The sequence below is a fragment of the Poromitra crassiceps genome (genome assembly GCF_964638095.1).
Source record: "Poromitra crassiceps genome assembly, chromosome: 1".
NCBI lineage: Eukaryota > Metazoa > Chordata > Actinopteri > Beryciformes > Melamphaidae > Poromitra > Poromitra crassiceps.
The window spans coordinates 48933003-48950338 of record NC_139623.1 but is presented as its reverse complement, the minus strand read 5'-3'; the positions used below and the strand labels follow the sequence as shown (position 1 = coordinate 48950338).

The window sequence follows — 17336 nt, the reverse complement described above, 5'->3', positions numbered from 1 at the left end:
GGAGCAGTCGCGCACATTAGGCTACATAAAAAGCATCAGTCAGTCAACATTACATAGTGCCTTTTATTTAATCTGGTGGCAGCATTTTTCAGTAAAAAGTGAAACGACACAGATGGTTTATAGTGCCTGCCCCATTCATTGGGCCCAGTCTACAATTCACTGAGAACTGGAACCAATGCAAAATTTGAACAGATCAGTATGACAATAAGTCTAAATTACTATGCCTTTTGTCATTGTGTTTTATCTGCAGACTAAGCAGCGTGGCTTTCCGTTCTATAAAAGCCTTTATTTTTGTATTGACTATAATTGAGTGATACACTTTATTAAAACAATCATATTATATCAGAAGTTTTTTTTGTTTTGCGTTCACAGTGATGTTAGTTAGATTTGGTTAGGTCAGAGCTATGCTCACTACATCCATACATCTACCCTAACCCTTTTTTAACCCCAGGTGTGCATAAAATACAGGTTAAAAACAAAACAAAAAAATTATATCTATTTTTATTATAATAATTATTGGTTATATCGTATCGGTTATCGGCCAAGAAGAATATATTTATCGGTTATCGTTTCGGCTCTAAAAATCCATATCGTGCATCCCTAGTGAATACACCCTAAATGACGTCACATCTGTTTTGTTAGCGTTCCATTTGCAGAAAACTGGAGCTGGGAAGTTCACTGTTGTGAGTCAGCTCTTGGCCAGATCCAGTCGCTAGCCAGGCTAGCCATTGTTAGCAATAACAGTTGATAACAAAGCATTTCGCGGCATTTTGCGCATACAAACACTGCAGCAACATGTCCACACAGATAGATGTTATGCAGTGCTGTGTGTACAGCTGATTTAATGAGACACAAACAAGACAGAAGTGCTAAATAGCATTTACTACGATTAGAACTACTGTTGTTGCGCCGAGCAGCCATCTTGGATTTTTGAGGTCGGGGATGCTGCTGAGGCTCCTATGAGTTTGGAATGGGAAATACCAGCTCTGGTGACGTCACCGTCCCAGCTCATGACCTTTGAACCGTAAGATTACCAGTTCCCAGTTATAAAGGAATGCACGATATAGTAGTAGTATATTGGGGCTGCAGCGTGTCACCCACGCAGCAATTTAATGTTACTATGAAAGCAATGCAATTATAATTTTTAAACGGTGATGGTGATCTGAGAAAAATAACAAGTCAATGACCATAACACCATGCTGCATTTTGCCAAAATTGACTGTATCAATGAACTCTGCAAAATAACGCGGCGGCTATTTGACCGTGTATTTCGGAGTGGAGGCTGAGTTGACCACAGTCGCATTGCAGGCAGCCTGAAGTAGAAGGCGCCAAAAAACGATGTATAAATGGATGATCACAGAAAGGCGAACAAATCATCTCTGTTTGAAGTTACAATTGGTGTGAGGTCTTCTGAAGGTTTCATCTTGCGGTTAGGGCAAAGATTCGGTTAATAAAGAACTTTTTAGGTGAGTGCACAGGGGGAGTCACTTGTTTGTGCAACTCAAAACTAATAACGTTACACATGGCAGTAGAGAAATCTAAACTAATAACGTTACACATGGCAGTAGAGAAATCTATACTAATAACGTTACACATGGCAGTAGAGAAATCTATACTAGGCCATTTCCCATTCAAGGTATGACTTATAACTAGGGGTGTCACGATACACTAATTTCACGATACGATACACGATATTGGGTTCACGATAACGATACAATACGATATTTTAACAATATTTTTTTTAACAAAAGTAAATAATTTTTATGTATTTATTTATCATTTACGGTATTTAACCATGTGAGTCCCGTTGAAATCGAAACCTCTTTTCAAGGGAGCCCTGGGAAAATACTGGAAAAATAGTCTTTCATTTGAAATGCACAAAATACAAAACAAATGCTGTTTTTGGAAATTGTTATTATAATAACTAGAAAACAACATGGAAGATAATGCTTCTCTTGCAATAGAATGTGTCACACTGTCACAAACTAATGTTTGTTGCATGGTGAAAGAAAAATAAAGTATACAATCTATTTCTTAAATAACTCATGCTCAATGGTCCCTAAACTTATGTAATCTTATGTACACCTTGAAACCCAACCCAACTATAGTTGCCATACCAGTAGTAGTCTACCCCCTCACTCATTCATATTCATTCTGCTAAATTTGTTCTATTATTCAGGAGCAATTTCTTTTTCTTTTTCTTTTTTTACATCATTTTTTTCTGACGATATCGATATCGCGATATATCGTGCGACGAAATATCGTGACACCCCTACTTATAACTATATCAATTATGTAGTCACATGTATGGGCATAGCTTTGACAGTGGTCCAGTGCACATACACTACACATGGTTATAACATTTGCGATAATACTGCAGAATGACAGTCATGATTATAGGGTGCAGCCTTACAGTTTTACACTGTAAGGTTGTACCTTACAGGTTTTAACAACACAATCCTTGAGAACAGCCTACAGAGAGTTAGGGGGTTGAAGCGTGAGGACCTGTTGGTCCCGAAGTCCGCCCCTTCCCGAGGGTCTAGAATAGCGTGTGCCGCTACCTTTTCACCTGCTTCTCAGGAAATTAAAAAATGTATTTTAAGTCACTGGAACATTTTACAAAGTGACCCCCAAGTGGGCCATTTATTTGTTGAGCCTCCCTTGTTTGCTCAAAGACGGGCTAGAAATGTCCGAGATATGGTGGTCAGAGCTGACTGTTACACACGCCCCCCTGGCCCCTCCCATTTCTTGTCTGATGTACAGAACGGTAATTTCCCTTGTTTTAACTGTGTTCAGTGTAATGCTATGATCAGAGGAGAGACATTCTTCCATCCTCACTCTGGAAGAAAGTACTCGATTAAGAGTAGAATTCCGTGTAAAACTAATTTTATTGTGCATCTGTTGAAGTGTCCATGTGGGCTATTTTACATCGGGAAAACTATCAGAGAGTTGAAAACTTTAGGATTAGGAACAGAGATGTAAAGTCCTCTGTCGCCAGACATTTGAATGAGTTGGGTCACGACGTGTGTTCCCTCAGGTTCCAGGGTATAGAACATGTCACTCCACTAAAGAGAGGGGGTGACAGAGACAAGGCCCTGTTACAAAGAGAGGCGTTTTGGATACATACCTTGCAGACAGAGGGCTTGAATGAAGAACTTATATTAGGGTGTTTCCTTTAGGGAATACATTGGATAGATATAGGTTTACACATATGCTCTTGCACTGTATACACTTTATTATATTTTTCTAATTCTATTTGAATATTTTCTTACTTATTACTTACTTACGTTAAGCAAAGCTCTGCTCTATTAATGCCTTAATCTGCTGCTGTGAAATAAATGTTTTATTTGATTTTGAATAGTAGTCTTTCTTGTGTTGTTATTGCGCTTTTCAGAGGTTATTATGGTTAACAAGTCCAGAAATAGGCATAGTGGGTATATAACCTATGTTTTACGATATAAAAATATCATATAAAAAAATAATAAAAAAGAAATCAGAAACCAGTTATAACAGCCCCCCAAGTCATTTCATCCTGGCGCCGGCCCTGGTGTGTGTGTGTGTGTGTGTGTGTGTGTGTGTGTGTGTGTGTGTGTGTGTGTGTGTGTGTGTGTGTGTGTGTGTGTGTGTGTGTGTGTGTGTGTGTGCGTGTGCGTGTGTGCATGTAACTACATTTTTAAACCCACAGGTCAAAGGGAATGAAGCTCATTGTGTTTATGTGAGCGTCATTCCAGATAGCCTAATTCTTTCAAAGTAGTGCCATGGACTATTCTTTTGGGGACATCAGCCTTCTTAACCACAATCTGCTTCATTCCTTTCTTTGCCTGCATAATATACAATTGACCTGGCATGTGAGTTATTTATATATATAATATAATATATTATATATATATATATTATATATATTTATATATATTTCCAATGCGGTGCGCATTGGATCGATTGCGTGCGGGGGGGCTCTGGAGCGCACCCGGTGGCCCCCACCCTGCCTAGTAGGGTTCCCACAGTAAAACCTGTCAATTTCCACCAGTGATCATATGTAGTTAAGAGTCTCATTAACAAGAGCCAGGGGACTTATGTCAGTCGCCTGTGCAGATTGTTATCTGTGCCTGTCTGGTAGATGCAGTTTGCTCTGTGACATTTGCATAGAAGACATTAACTGACACTCACATGGGCCAGACCACAGTATCATTAATTTAAAGGAAAGCTTCTTAGCTTTTGTTCAAGTGCAGTTATCTGTCTGACAAACAAGTGATGATGTTGGGCCTTAAAGTATAGGCTATAGTAAACAGATAAGAGACATTTTAAGTGGAAGACAAACAATAAGAATGACAAATGCAATGAGAACAAAACCCAGTAGCCTACAGCTGCTCTGCCACAACATCCTGTTTCGCAAATCGACAGGACGATGCTGCAACAAGCGGCAGAGAGAGAGATGTGGAGAGAGAGAGAGAGAGAGAGGGGGGGGGGGGGGAGAGAGAGAGAGGGGGAGAGAGAGAGAGAGAGAGAGGGGGGGGGAGAGAGAGAGAGATAGAGAGATGTGGAGAGAGATGTGGAGAGAGAGAGAGAGAGAGAGAGAGAGAGAGAGAGAGAGAGAGAGAGAGAGAGAGAGAGAGAGAGAGAGAGAGAGAGAGAGAGAGAGAGAGAGAGAGAGAGAGAGAGAGAGAGAGAGATAGAGATATGTGTCGCTGCTGCAATCACATTTCACACAGTCGCATCCCCTTCCGGACCCCCGACACGGTCCGTTCTCTCGTACGGCCGTCAGGCCAGTGCCTTCTCCCAGCTATCTTCCATTACCGATACGCAGAAGAACATCTAATTGACTGCTTTTATCTAGACGTATCGTCAAAACAAGGTCAAAAGGAAGTGCAGGGACAGTTATCTGCTGACCCCTCTCCGGTAACGTTACCGCTGCTGTGTCGGTAAGGTACCCAGAGAGGGGAGCTGTCAACTCGCCCGACATCCCAATTATCTCCATCCTACCTTCCCGTGCCTTCAGCAGCACCGTGTTTGCCACGATGTTCTCCAGCTCCATGTTGTTGTCCAGCAGGGGTTACAGACACACCGACCTCCTGGCCCTCCCGGGCGGCTTCACTCTGAATGGATCACAGCGCTCAGCCGAGGAGGAATCACTCAACCCTCCGTTTCTGCTTTCGCCCTGGTTCGCCTCCCTCCCTCCGTTACTCCGCCCTAGCCTTGAGAAGCAGAAGCTCTGGTTGATGCTAGAGTGGATCAGCCGGAGGCACTTAACCCCGCCTCTGACCTTAACCCCAACCAATCATCACTCCTTATACCTAAATCCAAGTAATCATCACTCGTCATGTCCCTCCGGCCGATCCATTCTAAACATCGACGAGAAGCTCTGCCCCCACTTCCGGGTATACCGCAGACGCCATCAGCAAGCGCGGTAGAGTCGCGTTCGAGTCGCGTTGTCCTTGGCTCCGCCCACTGGACTTTTCCGTTGCACCGATTCGACAGCGTAACGCGAACGTGAGTGCAGCGAGCTGTTTGATTCGCTGGATGCATGTGGCGGGGAACTTCCATACGGAAACGGCTGCGTGTTCAAAAATATCAAAACAGCACGAGCTCACATTTCGAGATGCATCCTTGGTGTTTTGAGATGTCCTTTTAAACGTATAAAACGTCAAACTGTGTCCTCGTGGTGAAACACGAAGCCGCACAGGAAGAAAGCATGGACAACCATGATCAGCAGGTTGAGGAGATTTCCGAGAAACTGGAAAAGTGAGTAACGATAAGGCAGAAGCTAAGGTTAGTAGCATTGATGCATTGCCAACAACAGTTGGTGTCCTGTCAATCTCAGGGGGCTAAAAACGCTAACATAAATCATGCAAACAGCAATAACATTCTGAAGGACTCAATCAAAAAAATGCAGAATGCGATATATTGCAATACTCTAAGTCTACATAATGTACTAAACATTTTAACATAGAGCTGAAAGTACAACTTGCTGTGTGCCACCCAGCAGGTAGTGTAATAATATGTACATCACGTTATAGACAAATTGACTCAAAACTGTCATTCACAAATTTCATTCAAATTTATTATTAAAACAGTATTTGCCCAAAACGATTCAAAGCGCAACTGTATCACTGAACACAAAAACAAAAATGAAGTGCAACTGAACAGAATGAAATGAAATAAAAGTGCAATAAGTATTCTAAGCGGGCTGTCACAAGCCAGCAGTATCAGTATAAATCTAGACTTGACTTTGTAGTAGGCTATAGGCAGGAAGAACCCCCCGCTCTAAACACGCTCTAATGTAATCACAATGGGAGATTTTTGCATTCTGGCCTGAAAAAATGTGAAAAAATAATTAAAATAAAATAATAATTAAAAAAAAAGCCCGAAATAATAAGTTAAGGGGTCATATATGCATTTCTTCATTTTGTATCATATATATGTTGTTACAATCTTGGATGGTCATATTAAACATGGGCTAAGCTTCAAATAAATAGGTGAAGGTGTTTTAATGTTACCCCCATGAACCCATCCCCCCATGAAGTCTTGTAGACGAGAGGACATGGATTTCTAGTTCTAGTGACGTCAGGTAGGACTTGTTACCATGGTGATGCCAACTTTGCCAAGCCTAGCCCCGGGCCCGTGGCGCGCGTGCCCTGCCCCTCCCTCCCTTCATTTCAATCTAGTATTAAACATACTATTGGTTCATGTTGGAATAAAAACACTGCTTGTATCGATAAATATGCACCATTACTACTACAAAATGAGAAAATAATTTTGAAAAAGACCGAAATAATAACTTAAATCGAGCTCTGTTTAGAGGAGGGAAATCAGCATCAGGCTGCCTGGAGGAAAAACGGCACACCAAAAAAATCGTCACTCCTCGCCTTTGAGAGTAATCCCCAACTCCAGCCAAACACAGCGTCCTCTCCGTCTCCCTCTCCCTCTCCCTCTCCCTCTCTCTCTCTCCCTCTCTGCACGATTGTGATTTGCAGTGGTTCTCAACGTGGGCTCCGGGTCCTCTGTCTGGGCAGAGGTTTGCAAAGACAACTTTCCCCCCGTTGCCCGCCTGGAGTTTTTCGGAGGGTGGGGGTTCTTAAAGGGACAGGACCTAAAACAGAGCGTTTCAGACAGAGGGTGAACTGAAGGGGGCAGTGAGAGCCAGTACAAGATAAACAATGAGTTTTTTGAACTATTAATGATGCAATAAGTTACTCTACTGGAGTCCAACAATAAAATAATAATACATTATATTAGCAAAATATAGGCCCTTTAAGACTGGATTCCCAACTGAGTTTTTTGATTTGACCATTGATCTGTCACTTAAATTATAGCCAACCCCTTTCTACACGTCATGTCGGTTGTCCGCCTTTGATTCGTCAGTTATACTGACAAAAATTGCGTCGGCATACTTTATTAGCTGTGGTGCTAGATTTAGCTTGTAGCAGACAACGTGATAAACACAGGGATTTGTTCGCAAACTTGTCGTCTACAACGGTGTGAAGTCACTTTTTACTTTTCGTTTGGGTTTTCTTTGGTATTCTTGTCAAAATGTGCACCGCGCCGTGTAAAAATGACTGTCTGCCTTTTTCTGGTTTGCCTTGTTGATTTAGCTCGTGCAGCAGTTAGCAGCATAGCTGCAGTGCAGCTAGGCCGCGCTGCAAACACAACACTCTCTTCTCACCCCATCCTTCCTCCCTCTCTCTCTCTCTCTCTCTCTCTCTCTCTCCCTCTTTCTCTCTCTGCACGATTGTAATTTACTGTAGTGGTTCTCAATATGGGATCCAGGGACCACCAGTGGTCCTTGAGATGATCCCAGGACTCTGTTATCTCAACCTAAATAGAATTCTGGACAAAATCTATATCAAGAAAAAATATTCTCAGATTTGCATCTGAGACAACATCTCATCATATGGGGGTCCATGGCCCATAATGTGAACTATTAGGAGTCCTTAATAATACATTTAATTTATAATTGTATGATTTTTTTTTATATTATTGTATTATTTATTTATTTTCAATTTATTTCCTATTTCTACTAGAGACCCCAAGGAGAACAGGCCGGCAAGATGAGCTGCAGTAAACTTGGGAAAAGTCCCAAGGACGGTAGTATGAAGTTCAGGGAGTGTGACAAGCTGGGTGTAGGCTTTGAGTGCACTGTTGACAGAGCAGAGAAGTTGGATTGTACCTTGTTAACCAACAATGTAATGTTTGAGATAGAGAAGTATGTCAAAGTGATGGTTGTGCCAAACAATGAGCGTAGCTTAGTTAACATTCTGCTTTACAACTTTAGCTTTGACACTCAGGGACATAGTGAAGGTTATCGTAGCGTACTTGAAAGTAATATTAGGACATACTGTATTTGCGTCGGGCTCACAAGGACCACAGGAAGATGCATGGTAGTGACAGGGAGATGTTTGGCAGGGCAGTATTTAAGCTTCCAAAAGCACATGGTGTAGCTGTAGCAGGTCAGTCAGGTACTAGTCTCACGTCATCAGACCCATCTCCCCAGGTAAGTACTAGTCTCACACCATCAGACCCACCGTCTCGCCAGGTAAGTACAGACAGTAGCAGCACTGATGAGGCTGCTCATTGCGTTAGGAATGTCACTGAGATTGTAGGGGATCTGAATAGAGAGATAGCAGATACAAACAGGCTGCAGAGAGAGTTTGATCTTATTTGTATTGAGGACAGGTTAGATAGAGAAAAGAAAGCCACAAACTCAAAACTGTATGAGGGTGAAGTTTAAATTAGAAGCCTACAGTCCAAGTTGGCTAAGTGTAGTGAGAGACTCACTACAGAGTCTCTCACTAAGAGAGTCTTGTAGTTTCTTTGCTATTCAAAGGATGTTGCTGCTATATCTGACAACAGATCACTTTTTCTTGTAGTTTCTTTGCTATTTAAAGCTTGTTATTTGATGTTGCTACTATATCTGACAACAGATCATTCATTTGTCTTGTAGTATGTTTGATATAGTAAGTTTTCTAATTAATGTTTAGCTGTTCATGTCTAATCGCTTGCTTTGGCAATATGTACAGTGTTACGTCATGCTAATGAAGCCATTTGAATTGAATTGAATTGAATTGACTCTCTCAGCAGCAACCAAGGAACTTTTATAAGAAGCTGAAGCGGAAGGAGAACAAGTTGCAGAAAGTGAAGCGAGACACCGATGAACTGAGACGGAGGGAAGAAGGCATAATAAATGCAATAGTGCAGGCATCAAGCAGGATTCAAGACCTTCGTGAGGATATGGAAAAAATGAAAGCAGAGAAGAGAAAGGAATCTCTCAGTTGTAGTTACTAGAAAAGGAAGGCAGAACAGAGCAGTCATACAGTTACTGAATTACTGGAGCAGGTACAAGTTTTAAACCAGGGGGTAGACTTTTGGAAGGGTGAGCATCAGAATTAGACAGGCTTGTAGCCCAGAGTCGTATCAGCACCTTCGAACATGGTAAGTATACTGACGCCGTTAGGGAAGTGTACATGGATTTAGTGACAAGTGAAGGGGTAAGTGCCAATAAAGCCACAGAGGTGGTCAGAATCGTACTAGAGAAGCTGGCTGGTATAGAGGTAGGGAAGTTGCCAGGTACCACCTTTTGTAAATATATGATCACGGAGGCAAGACAGGTGGCAATGCAACATGTGCAGGAGACCATTCTTAGAGAAAATAACATGACACTGACACTGTGTACCGATGCCACGACTAAACATGGGCATAAATATGGCACTGCAGGTGTATTTTTTGCCGGATGGCAGTAGGCTACATTTAGGCGTAAGAGAGCAGGCATTCGGCACTGCCCGGTGCACATTTGAAACAGTAAGGGAGATGATTCAGGATATTGTCAGCAGTGGTGGGGGACAGGTGAATGTTGAGGATATTGTCAGCAGTGGTGGGGGACAGGTGAATGTTGAGGATATTGTCAGCAGTGGTGGGGGACAGGTGAATGTTGAGGATATTGTCAGCAGTGGTGGGGGACAGGTGAATGTTGACTACTGTGAGAAACAAGTCTTCTCCAAGATCAAGAATTTAATGAGTGATGGAGCTAACACACAGAAGAAGTTTAATGAAATTCTGAGAGACTATAGAGCCAATATTCTGCCAGATATCATAGAGGGTTTTGATGAGTGTAGTGAGGAACAGAGGGCAAGTCTCTGTAGTTAATGAATTATTTTGTGGCTTGCATCTTATTGATGGTTTAGCACATCAGGCTAACGACACTGTGTAAATGGGAAAATCTGGTGTTTGGCACTGATAAGGTAGGCAGCCAAAGCAAGCAGGGCACACAGACAGCCAGTAATGGGGGTGGAGATGATGGCGAGGATGAAGACGATAGTGAACATGTGGTTAGAAATCAGAGCGGTACTCTTTAGACTACTCAGAACTGTGTGTAAACTTGGGCAGGAACGTGGATGTGTAAAGAGTGGCAAGCCGGTTCACTTCAGAACATTTCTTACGGAGAAGAATGGATCTGACAGCGTTCCCCTTGCCATGATGAAGGGCAATAGAGCAAACGTCACATTGCACAATGCTGCTGGTTTATACTACATCAGTAATGACCTTAGTGCATTCACAGCTGCCAACAGGGCAGAGAACAGGCTTGTTCATGCTGTGAATGAGGACCTTGGTGTTCCTCAGGTTCTTGCAGGTTGTAGGGCATTAGGTCTGATTGACAAATTGGTAATACATCCTCTGTGGGTTGCTCTTTCTGAGAGAGAGAATGTACTTGCCATGAATGACAGGTATCAGGAGTTAGTTAAGAAGCTTGAGGAGTGGCAGGCAGATGGCCACTCATTTGTGACAGGGGAGGTGAAGCTGTTTGAGGATATAGATGTATCAGCCCTGTGTTTCAGTGTTTGGTACAGAACACCACTGCAGAGTTTGATGCTCTAACTGTGCAAGCAGTAGAGATCCTTCTTGCCAGCCTTGTCAGGGTATGCAGGTGCATGTTAGCTGACCATCTGCAGCACGGCCGTTACTCTTCTGTAACCCAGGATCTCCAGGCACAGGTAGCAGGTGCACCAAAAACTAATGCCAGCTCAGAGCGTGATTTTGTCATTTTGATAGGCTGCTTAGGGAGAAGACTAGGGCAAATACAATTACATTGGAGGGAATGATGCTTTTTAAGCAGAACAGGTCCTGGGATTGGTTGTCACATTTAGATAGTGATAGGAAAGCACAGGTAATGTCTGTAGCCAGACGATCTGTGAAAGAGCAAAGAGACACATTTTGTGAGAGAGCCCAGGCTATCAGAGAAGAGAGAGTTAGGGTGCTGCTAGAGACTAGGGCGAAACGGGCAGAGAGAGATGTTAGGGGTGTTGCAGAGAGAGACGTTAGGGGTGTTGCAGAGAGAGATGTTAGGGGTGTCGCAGAGAAGCAAAAACTCACAGTTGAGATGTTTAAATATGGGGGCTTGTGGACAACAGTTGAAGAGGTAGATGATAGGGCTGTGGCGATTCACTTATCTCCCGATTCGATACTATCACGATTCTTGGGTGCCGATTCGATTTATATTGCGATTCTTAAGTATTGCGATTCTACGATTATTGCGATTCGATATTACGATTTTTTGCGATTTTTTTTTCTTTTTTTCTTTTCTTTTTTCAGTTTTTTTGCTTTTTTACACTAGATTAGAACATGGGAAAAGTTTAATCATACACTAGAGACTGTATATTATATATCATGAGTAGGGCTGGGCGATATAGTTAAAAACAGGGGCGGACTGGGATCATAATTCAGGCCGGGCATTAGATACCAAGCAGGCCAGGCCGGTATGGGCCGACGCGTGTGAAATTTGGGCCGTTTGAAGCCCAATTTGACAATGAGATGCACCCACTTTAACCCTGAAGTGTAATTATTACTTCAGACTAACTAATAAAGTAATAAAACCACTAGTAAACCAGTAGGCGGCGCCTGGCCTGCTGTTCAGTGAGTGGCCTGACTGCAAGCACCAAAAAAAAAAAAAATTTTTTTTTTTTTTTTTTTTTTTGGCGATTATCGATTCTGGAATAAAAGATCGATTCAAAAAATTGTGACATTAAAAATCGCGATACTTAGGTGAATCGATTTTTTCCCCCACCCCTAGTAGATGACCCAGCTGCAGGCTTTTGATGAGAGGATGCAACTGCAAGCTGTATCAGCTCAGTTGAGATTCAGGCGTGTTGTCCTGGGAGTGAAGAATGTGAATGGAATTTTAAATTTGACTAAGGACAGGAGGCCATTACCCTTGGACACTCTGGTCAGTAATCTGAAGAGTGTATTGCATGATGAGCCACCAGTAGAAGAAGACAGTGAAGATAGAGAATATGGTTGTGCTCCCTCAGATGTAGTTACTCAGGCTAAGGAAGGGTTTCTTCACCTGGCAGAGAAGCAGCAGGAGCGGATTCGGGATGTAGGAAGGAAAAGAGGGCTTCCACAGGTTGCGGTCCCAGAAATCAGTGCAGCAGAACAGCTTGTGGGAAAGTTAGTCAGACACAAACGTGTAGAAGATGGCACCACCGTGTGGTATAGGGCCACAGTGATAGACAGCATAGAACTGAATGATAGTCAGTTATTTATCATGCAATATGATGGGGATGAGCAGATCAGACAGTGGGATGTATGGAGAGATTTCCAGCAGGGGAATCTAGTGATAGAGTCTGTCAGTGCTGCAGACATGGTAGGTAGGCGTGTAAAGCACATGCTCATAGATGAGCAAGGGAAAGAACAATCGGAGGCAGGTATTGTAGTTGCTGATGGCACAGGTAATTCGCTCTTACTTGAATATACATTTGAGGAAGGACGTCTTTATGAATGCCCCCTCTTAGATGACTACGTTTGTCATAAACTTAGATTCGTAGTATAGATCTCCAGTGTTGGTGTAGTAGATATATGAACTGCTGAGCGGGCCATTTCAAGCCAGCAGTATCAGATGATCTTGTAAATAGACTGTGGTTAGTGAATAGGTACAGCAGCACAAGCATAGGTTAGTAGATGTACTGTATGAACTGCTGAGCGGGCCATTTCAAGCCAGCAGTATCAGATGCACTCTGATGATCTTGTAAATAGATTAGCGAATAGGTACAGCAGCTCTTTGTTGGTCCTGTAACATTTAGAATGTTGGTTAGCTGTGGTCAACAGTCTGTATATAACTGTATATAGTTTGTAAAAAAAAAAGAGGTTCCCTATAATCTTCTTTCACAGCTTTGATTCTGACGGTTTTTTCTATTTTCCAGGTTCATGCAGAGATCCCAGTTGTTCAGAGATGTTTTTCTGTCTGTGTATGTTTGTATTGTTTGTTTGTGGGGCGGCTGTAGCTCAGGAGGTAGAGCGGGTCCACTAATCGCTTTGGATAAAAGAGGTCGGTGGTTCGATTCCCGGCTCCTCCAGTCTGCATGTCGAAGTGTCCTTGGGCAAGACACTGAACCCCAAATTGCTCCCGCTGGTGTGCCAGCACCCTGCGTGGCAGCCTGCCGCCATCGGTGTGTGAATGGGTGAATGTACCTACTGACTGTAAACGCTTTGGATAAAAGCGCTATATAAATGCAGGCCATTTACCATTTACTTTTGCCACTCTCAAGGCCTGACAAGCCTTGTAGATGAAACTGCACCAAGCTCTCACAGTTCATATGATACTGCCATTCAATTGAACATGAGGAATGGGTGCAACACTCATAAACTTACAACTGTTTGATATAATTCAATTAACATTTACATGGTATTGTTGAAGCTATTTGTTGTTTTTGGTGATATTTAATAGTTAAACATTTATTTAGGTATTTTGTTTTGTAGTAGAATAATATTGATGAATTAGTTTGATTAATATTAGTATCATTGTTTGATTAATTTGAGTACTTATTCAGCTTTTACTTTGAAGGTGCTGGCAACTGGGGTGCACTTATATGGGCATAGGCAGGTAGACTGCACCGGGAGGGGTTCATGGCTTTTTTACTAGGGCAAGAAAGGCAGCAATCCTTTGTGTTTGCTTGCAAAAATGATAAATAAATCCCAAGAAATGCTATGCCTGCCTGGAAAATGGAGTTATTTCCCTGTGTAAGAGAAGATTCATTCTCTGATGCCTCAGTGGCCTTTGATTTATCTTTCTTTGTTTTATATTGCTTAATTGAGGACAAATAGCCACTACAGTTATGGTCTTGCATCTATTTTCAGGGAAAGCCTTTTTTTAGGACTTCCCAGGTGGTTCCAGGAGTGTACCACCTTCCCATGACCTTGCCCAGATAATAACCCATTGATTTGGTGTTGATTAGCCATATACATATACTTGTGTTTTCCAGTAGGTGGCGCTATGCCGAATGGCACAACAATCGACACTGAATTCCATCAGGTCCCCAAGCGCACTCCCCGGGTTTGAAGTCGATCCAACAAATGGTTCTCGAGATGAACCACTTTATGTGTTTGCCAGTACGTGGCGCTATGCCGAATTGCACGAAATTCAGCACTGCACTCCATCGGCCCCCCCTAAGTGCACTCCTTGAGTTTGAAGTCAATCGGAGAAGCGGTTCTCGAGATAAACAGCTTTTTGTGTTTGCCAATAGGCGCTATGCTCAGTCTGTGTGTGTTTGGGGGTGGGGTGGTGTGGTGGTTCAGGGACTGCAACCTGCCCATGACCCTCCCCAGATAATAAGATAATAACTACAAGATAATAACGACTATGCAAATTTTTAGCCCAATCTGACCTGGGGTGTGGGCATGAAGTGGTTTCAAGGTGGTTTCCAGGATTTTCCAGGTGGTTCAAGTACTGAACAACCTGACCATGACCTTGGCCAGATAATAACCTACAGCCATGCAAATTGTCAGCCTATTCCAAGTAGGGATGGGCATCGAATTTCGAATTTTCGAATAATCGTTGTTATTATCAAGGTCGACTTTTATTATTGAAATTATTATTACATTATTATTATTATTGAAAAAAAAAAACTTTTTTTTTTTTTTTTTGAGTGTAATGTTGCATTGTCTCCCCTGATTCTAAGTATAGTCAAATCGCTTGGTTTGAGCAAGTAAAACAATTTTTATAAGCATTTTAAGCAAGGTTTATGGAAAAATGAATGGCGGATGAAATCCCATGAAGAGGGAGAGGGGGTGACTTTGGCACCCCTTTGGCACTCAGACCTGAGCCTACTAAATATTTAATGAACCACTCATGATTGTCAAAACTGTTTTTTATTTTCGAAAATGTCAATGTCATGTAACATGTTCTTTACTTCAGTGGTGCAATGCTTGTTTGAGCTAAAAATCCACAGCAGAAGCTTTTTATATTAATTAATAAAGCCGTAGACTTAGAATCAGGGGAGACAATGCAACATTTCACTCACAAAAAAAAAAAAATTACATTTTTAATTTTTTTTACATTTTTATTTTTATTTTCGAATTTCGAATTAAATTCGAATTTGGCCAGCGAATTTCGAATAGTGTTTTTGCTAGAAATGCCCATCCCTAATTCCAAGCTGGGGTGCGGGCGTGAGGGGTTTTCCAAGACCTTCCAGGCATGAATTACATTTGACATGAGGCCCACTTTTTCAGGAGTTTGGCAATGTAATGAGTGATTAATCCTAATTTCACCTTAAAATTTGATTTAAAACAAAAAAAAAATTAGGCCAGGAAACTTTTGATTTGTTGTTTATTGGCCAATATACTAGTAAATATAACTAAAAAGATGCATCATAAGCTGTTAAAATATGTTTTTCAGAAAAACACACAAACGGGTTTGTCCTCCCTACTTATAGACAGTAGATATCTATTTTGGAACAAAACTGTCCATGTTTCAAAATAACTTGTTTCATCCTTTTTGAATAATTTGGCAACAATAGTGTTGTATGTGGCCACATTGTGTTGTTTTGCAGTAACTGAGTCTGTAAAATAAAATAAAGTTATTAACTTAAAGGAAAGCTTTCATTGTGATTTTTTTTCCACATTTCATTGCAATCGCCTGTTTAAAGCCTGTTTATATATCTTTTGATGACAGTCACCTTTTTCATCCCAAAATAGGATGATTTCTGAGTGGTTTTATGTCTGCCCTCAGTGCCCTGCTATCTGTCACCCTTTTCACTCTCCATGACTTTGCATCCCTGATACACACATTAACCAATGTAGTGAGGCAGCTTAGCTACAAATGCCATAAGTGATAAAAGCATATAATTCAATTGACACCAATCATATAAATATATCATTCATATCAGATTAGTCTACACAACTTTATTGCATAGGCTACCAGTCTGCATTGTTTCTCTCTCCAAATTCATGACTCCTCCATATCCAATTGTTTTTGGAATGCCTTTGGCTAAAAGTGTACCAGATTATGTGCTTAACTGCCGCACTACTGTTGATACTGTATGCTAATTAGATAAAGAGTGATGATACATGCTTTGATTGACTTGGACTTGCCCCTCAAAGACTTGAGACTTGAACTTGTGACCAAAGACTTGAGACTTGACTTGGACTTGCAAAAAATGACTTGTGAGCATCTCTGGCTGGAGAGACGCTAAACCCAGCTGACGGACAGAGAGACAATCACAGGTATATAATTAATCACAAAAGGAAAAGAAAATGCGAAATGTAGCCGTTTGATTTTTGTTGGATGCAGTGATTTGTTCCATTGAGATGTGTTCTGTTAAGAGGTTGCACCATTATGAAGTTATTTTGTGTTATTTTTGCAATAGCGATATATTTTTTTTCCTCCCAAACATTAAAGCTATGGCTAAAATTATTCTTCTGCTGCACTTTGATAATACAACCTTGAGCTATAGTACAGTACCGGTATATGTGATTAGTTAACACCGATTCAATTTACAAAACAACATTGAGGGCGACATATTTCTTTGGAAAATGTATACTAATTCATGGACTAAATCAGTTCCTTGGCAGGTGAGGCAAAATGTTCATTTCGCACACTGATGGGTTATGTGTAGTAAAGGCTGTTCTACCAAATACATGTGGTCATCTATGCAGAGTAGTGTTGTCACGGTTTTCGGTACTTAGTCGGTACTACATTGTTTTCGGTACTTCGGTACCTGTTGTTTTTTTTTTTTTTTTTTTTTAATACAATAATTCTTGAGGGCTACATGCCACTGGTGTTGCACTGTCTGCACTCACTGCCATACAGAGTTGAATGTAAGAAGTAAGCAGAAGCACATTGTTTTGTTTTCAAGTTGAAGGCTACATGCCATTTGTTCATTGGAAATGGTTGCATACTTTAATAAAGGAGAATATGTTGAAGAAATATCAGTCTGTTTTTTTTACCGTGGTACCGAAATTGGTACCGAGTACCGTGGAAATTCACTAGTACCGGTCCCGACTACTGAATTATTGGTACCGTAACATCACTAATGCAGAGCCATTGTTCTCATGAAGATCAGTGAGTTAGTGTT

At 41.5% G+C, this 17336-nt stretch overlaps 1 protein-coding gene across 2 annotated transcripts in view; it reads right to left on the bottom strand.

Annotated features, from left to right (window-relative positions):
* grk6 (G protein-coupled receptor kinase 6) overlaps positions 1-5159 on the bottom strand; it is a 162227-nt gene extending 157068 nt beyond the window's left edge. For both annotated transcript variants that reach the window (XR_014552984.1, XM_083642483.1), the window contains exon 1: positions 4981-5159. Coding sequence is in view for 1 of the 2 variants with exons in the window: in XM_083642483.1 (XP_083498609.1) it covers positions 4981-5032 (52 nt within the window). In the remaining variant the exon portion in view is untranslated. The remainder of the gene's footprint in view (positions 1-4980) is intronic.
* Between the last annotated feature and the right edge of the window lie 12177 nt (positions 5160-17336).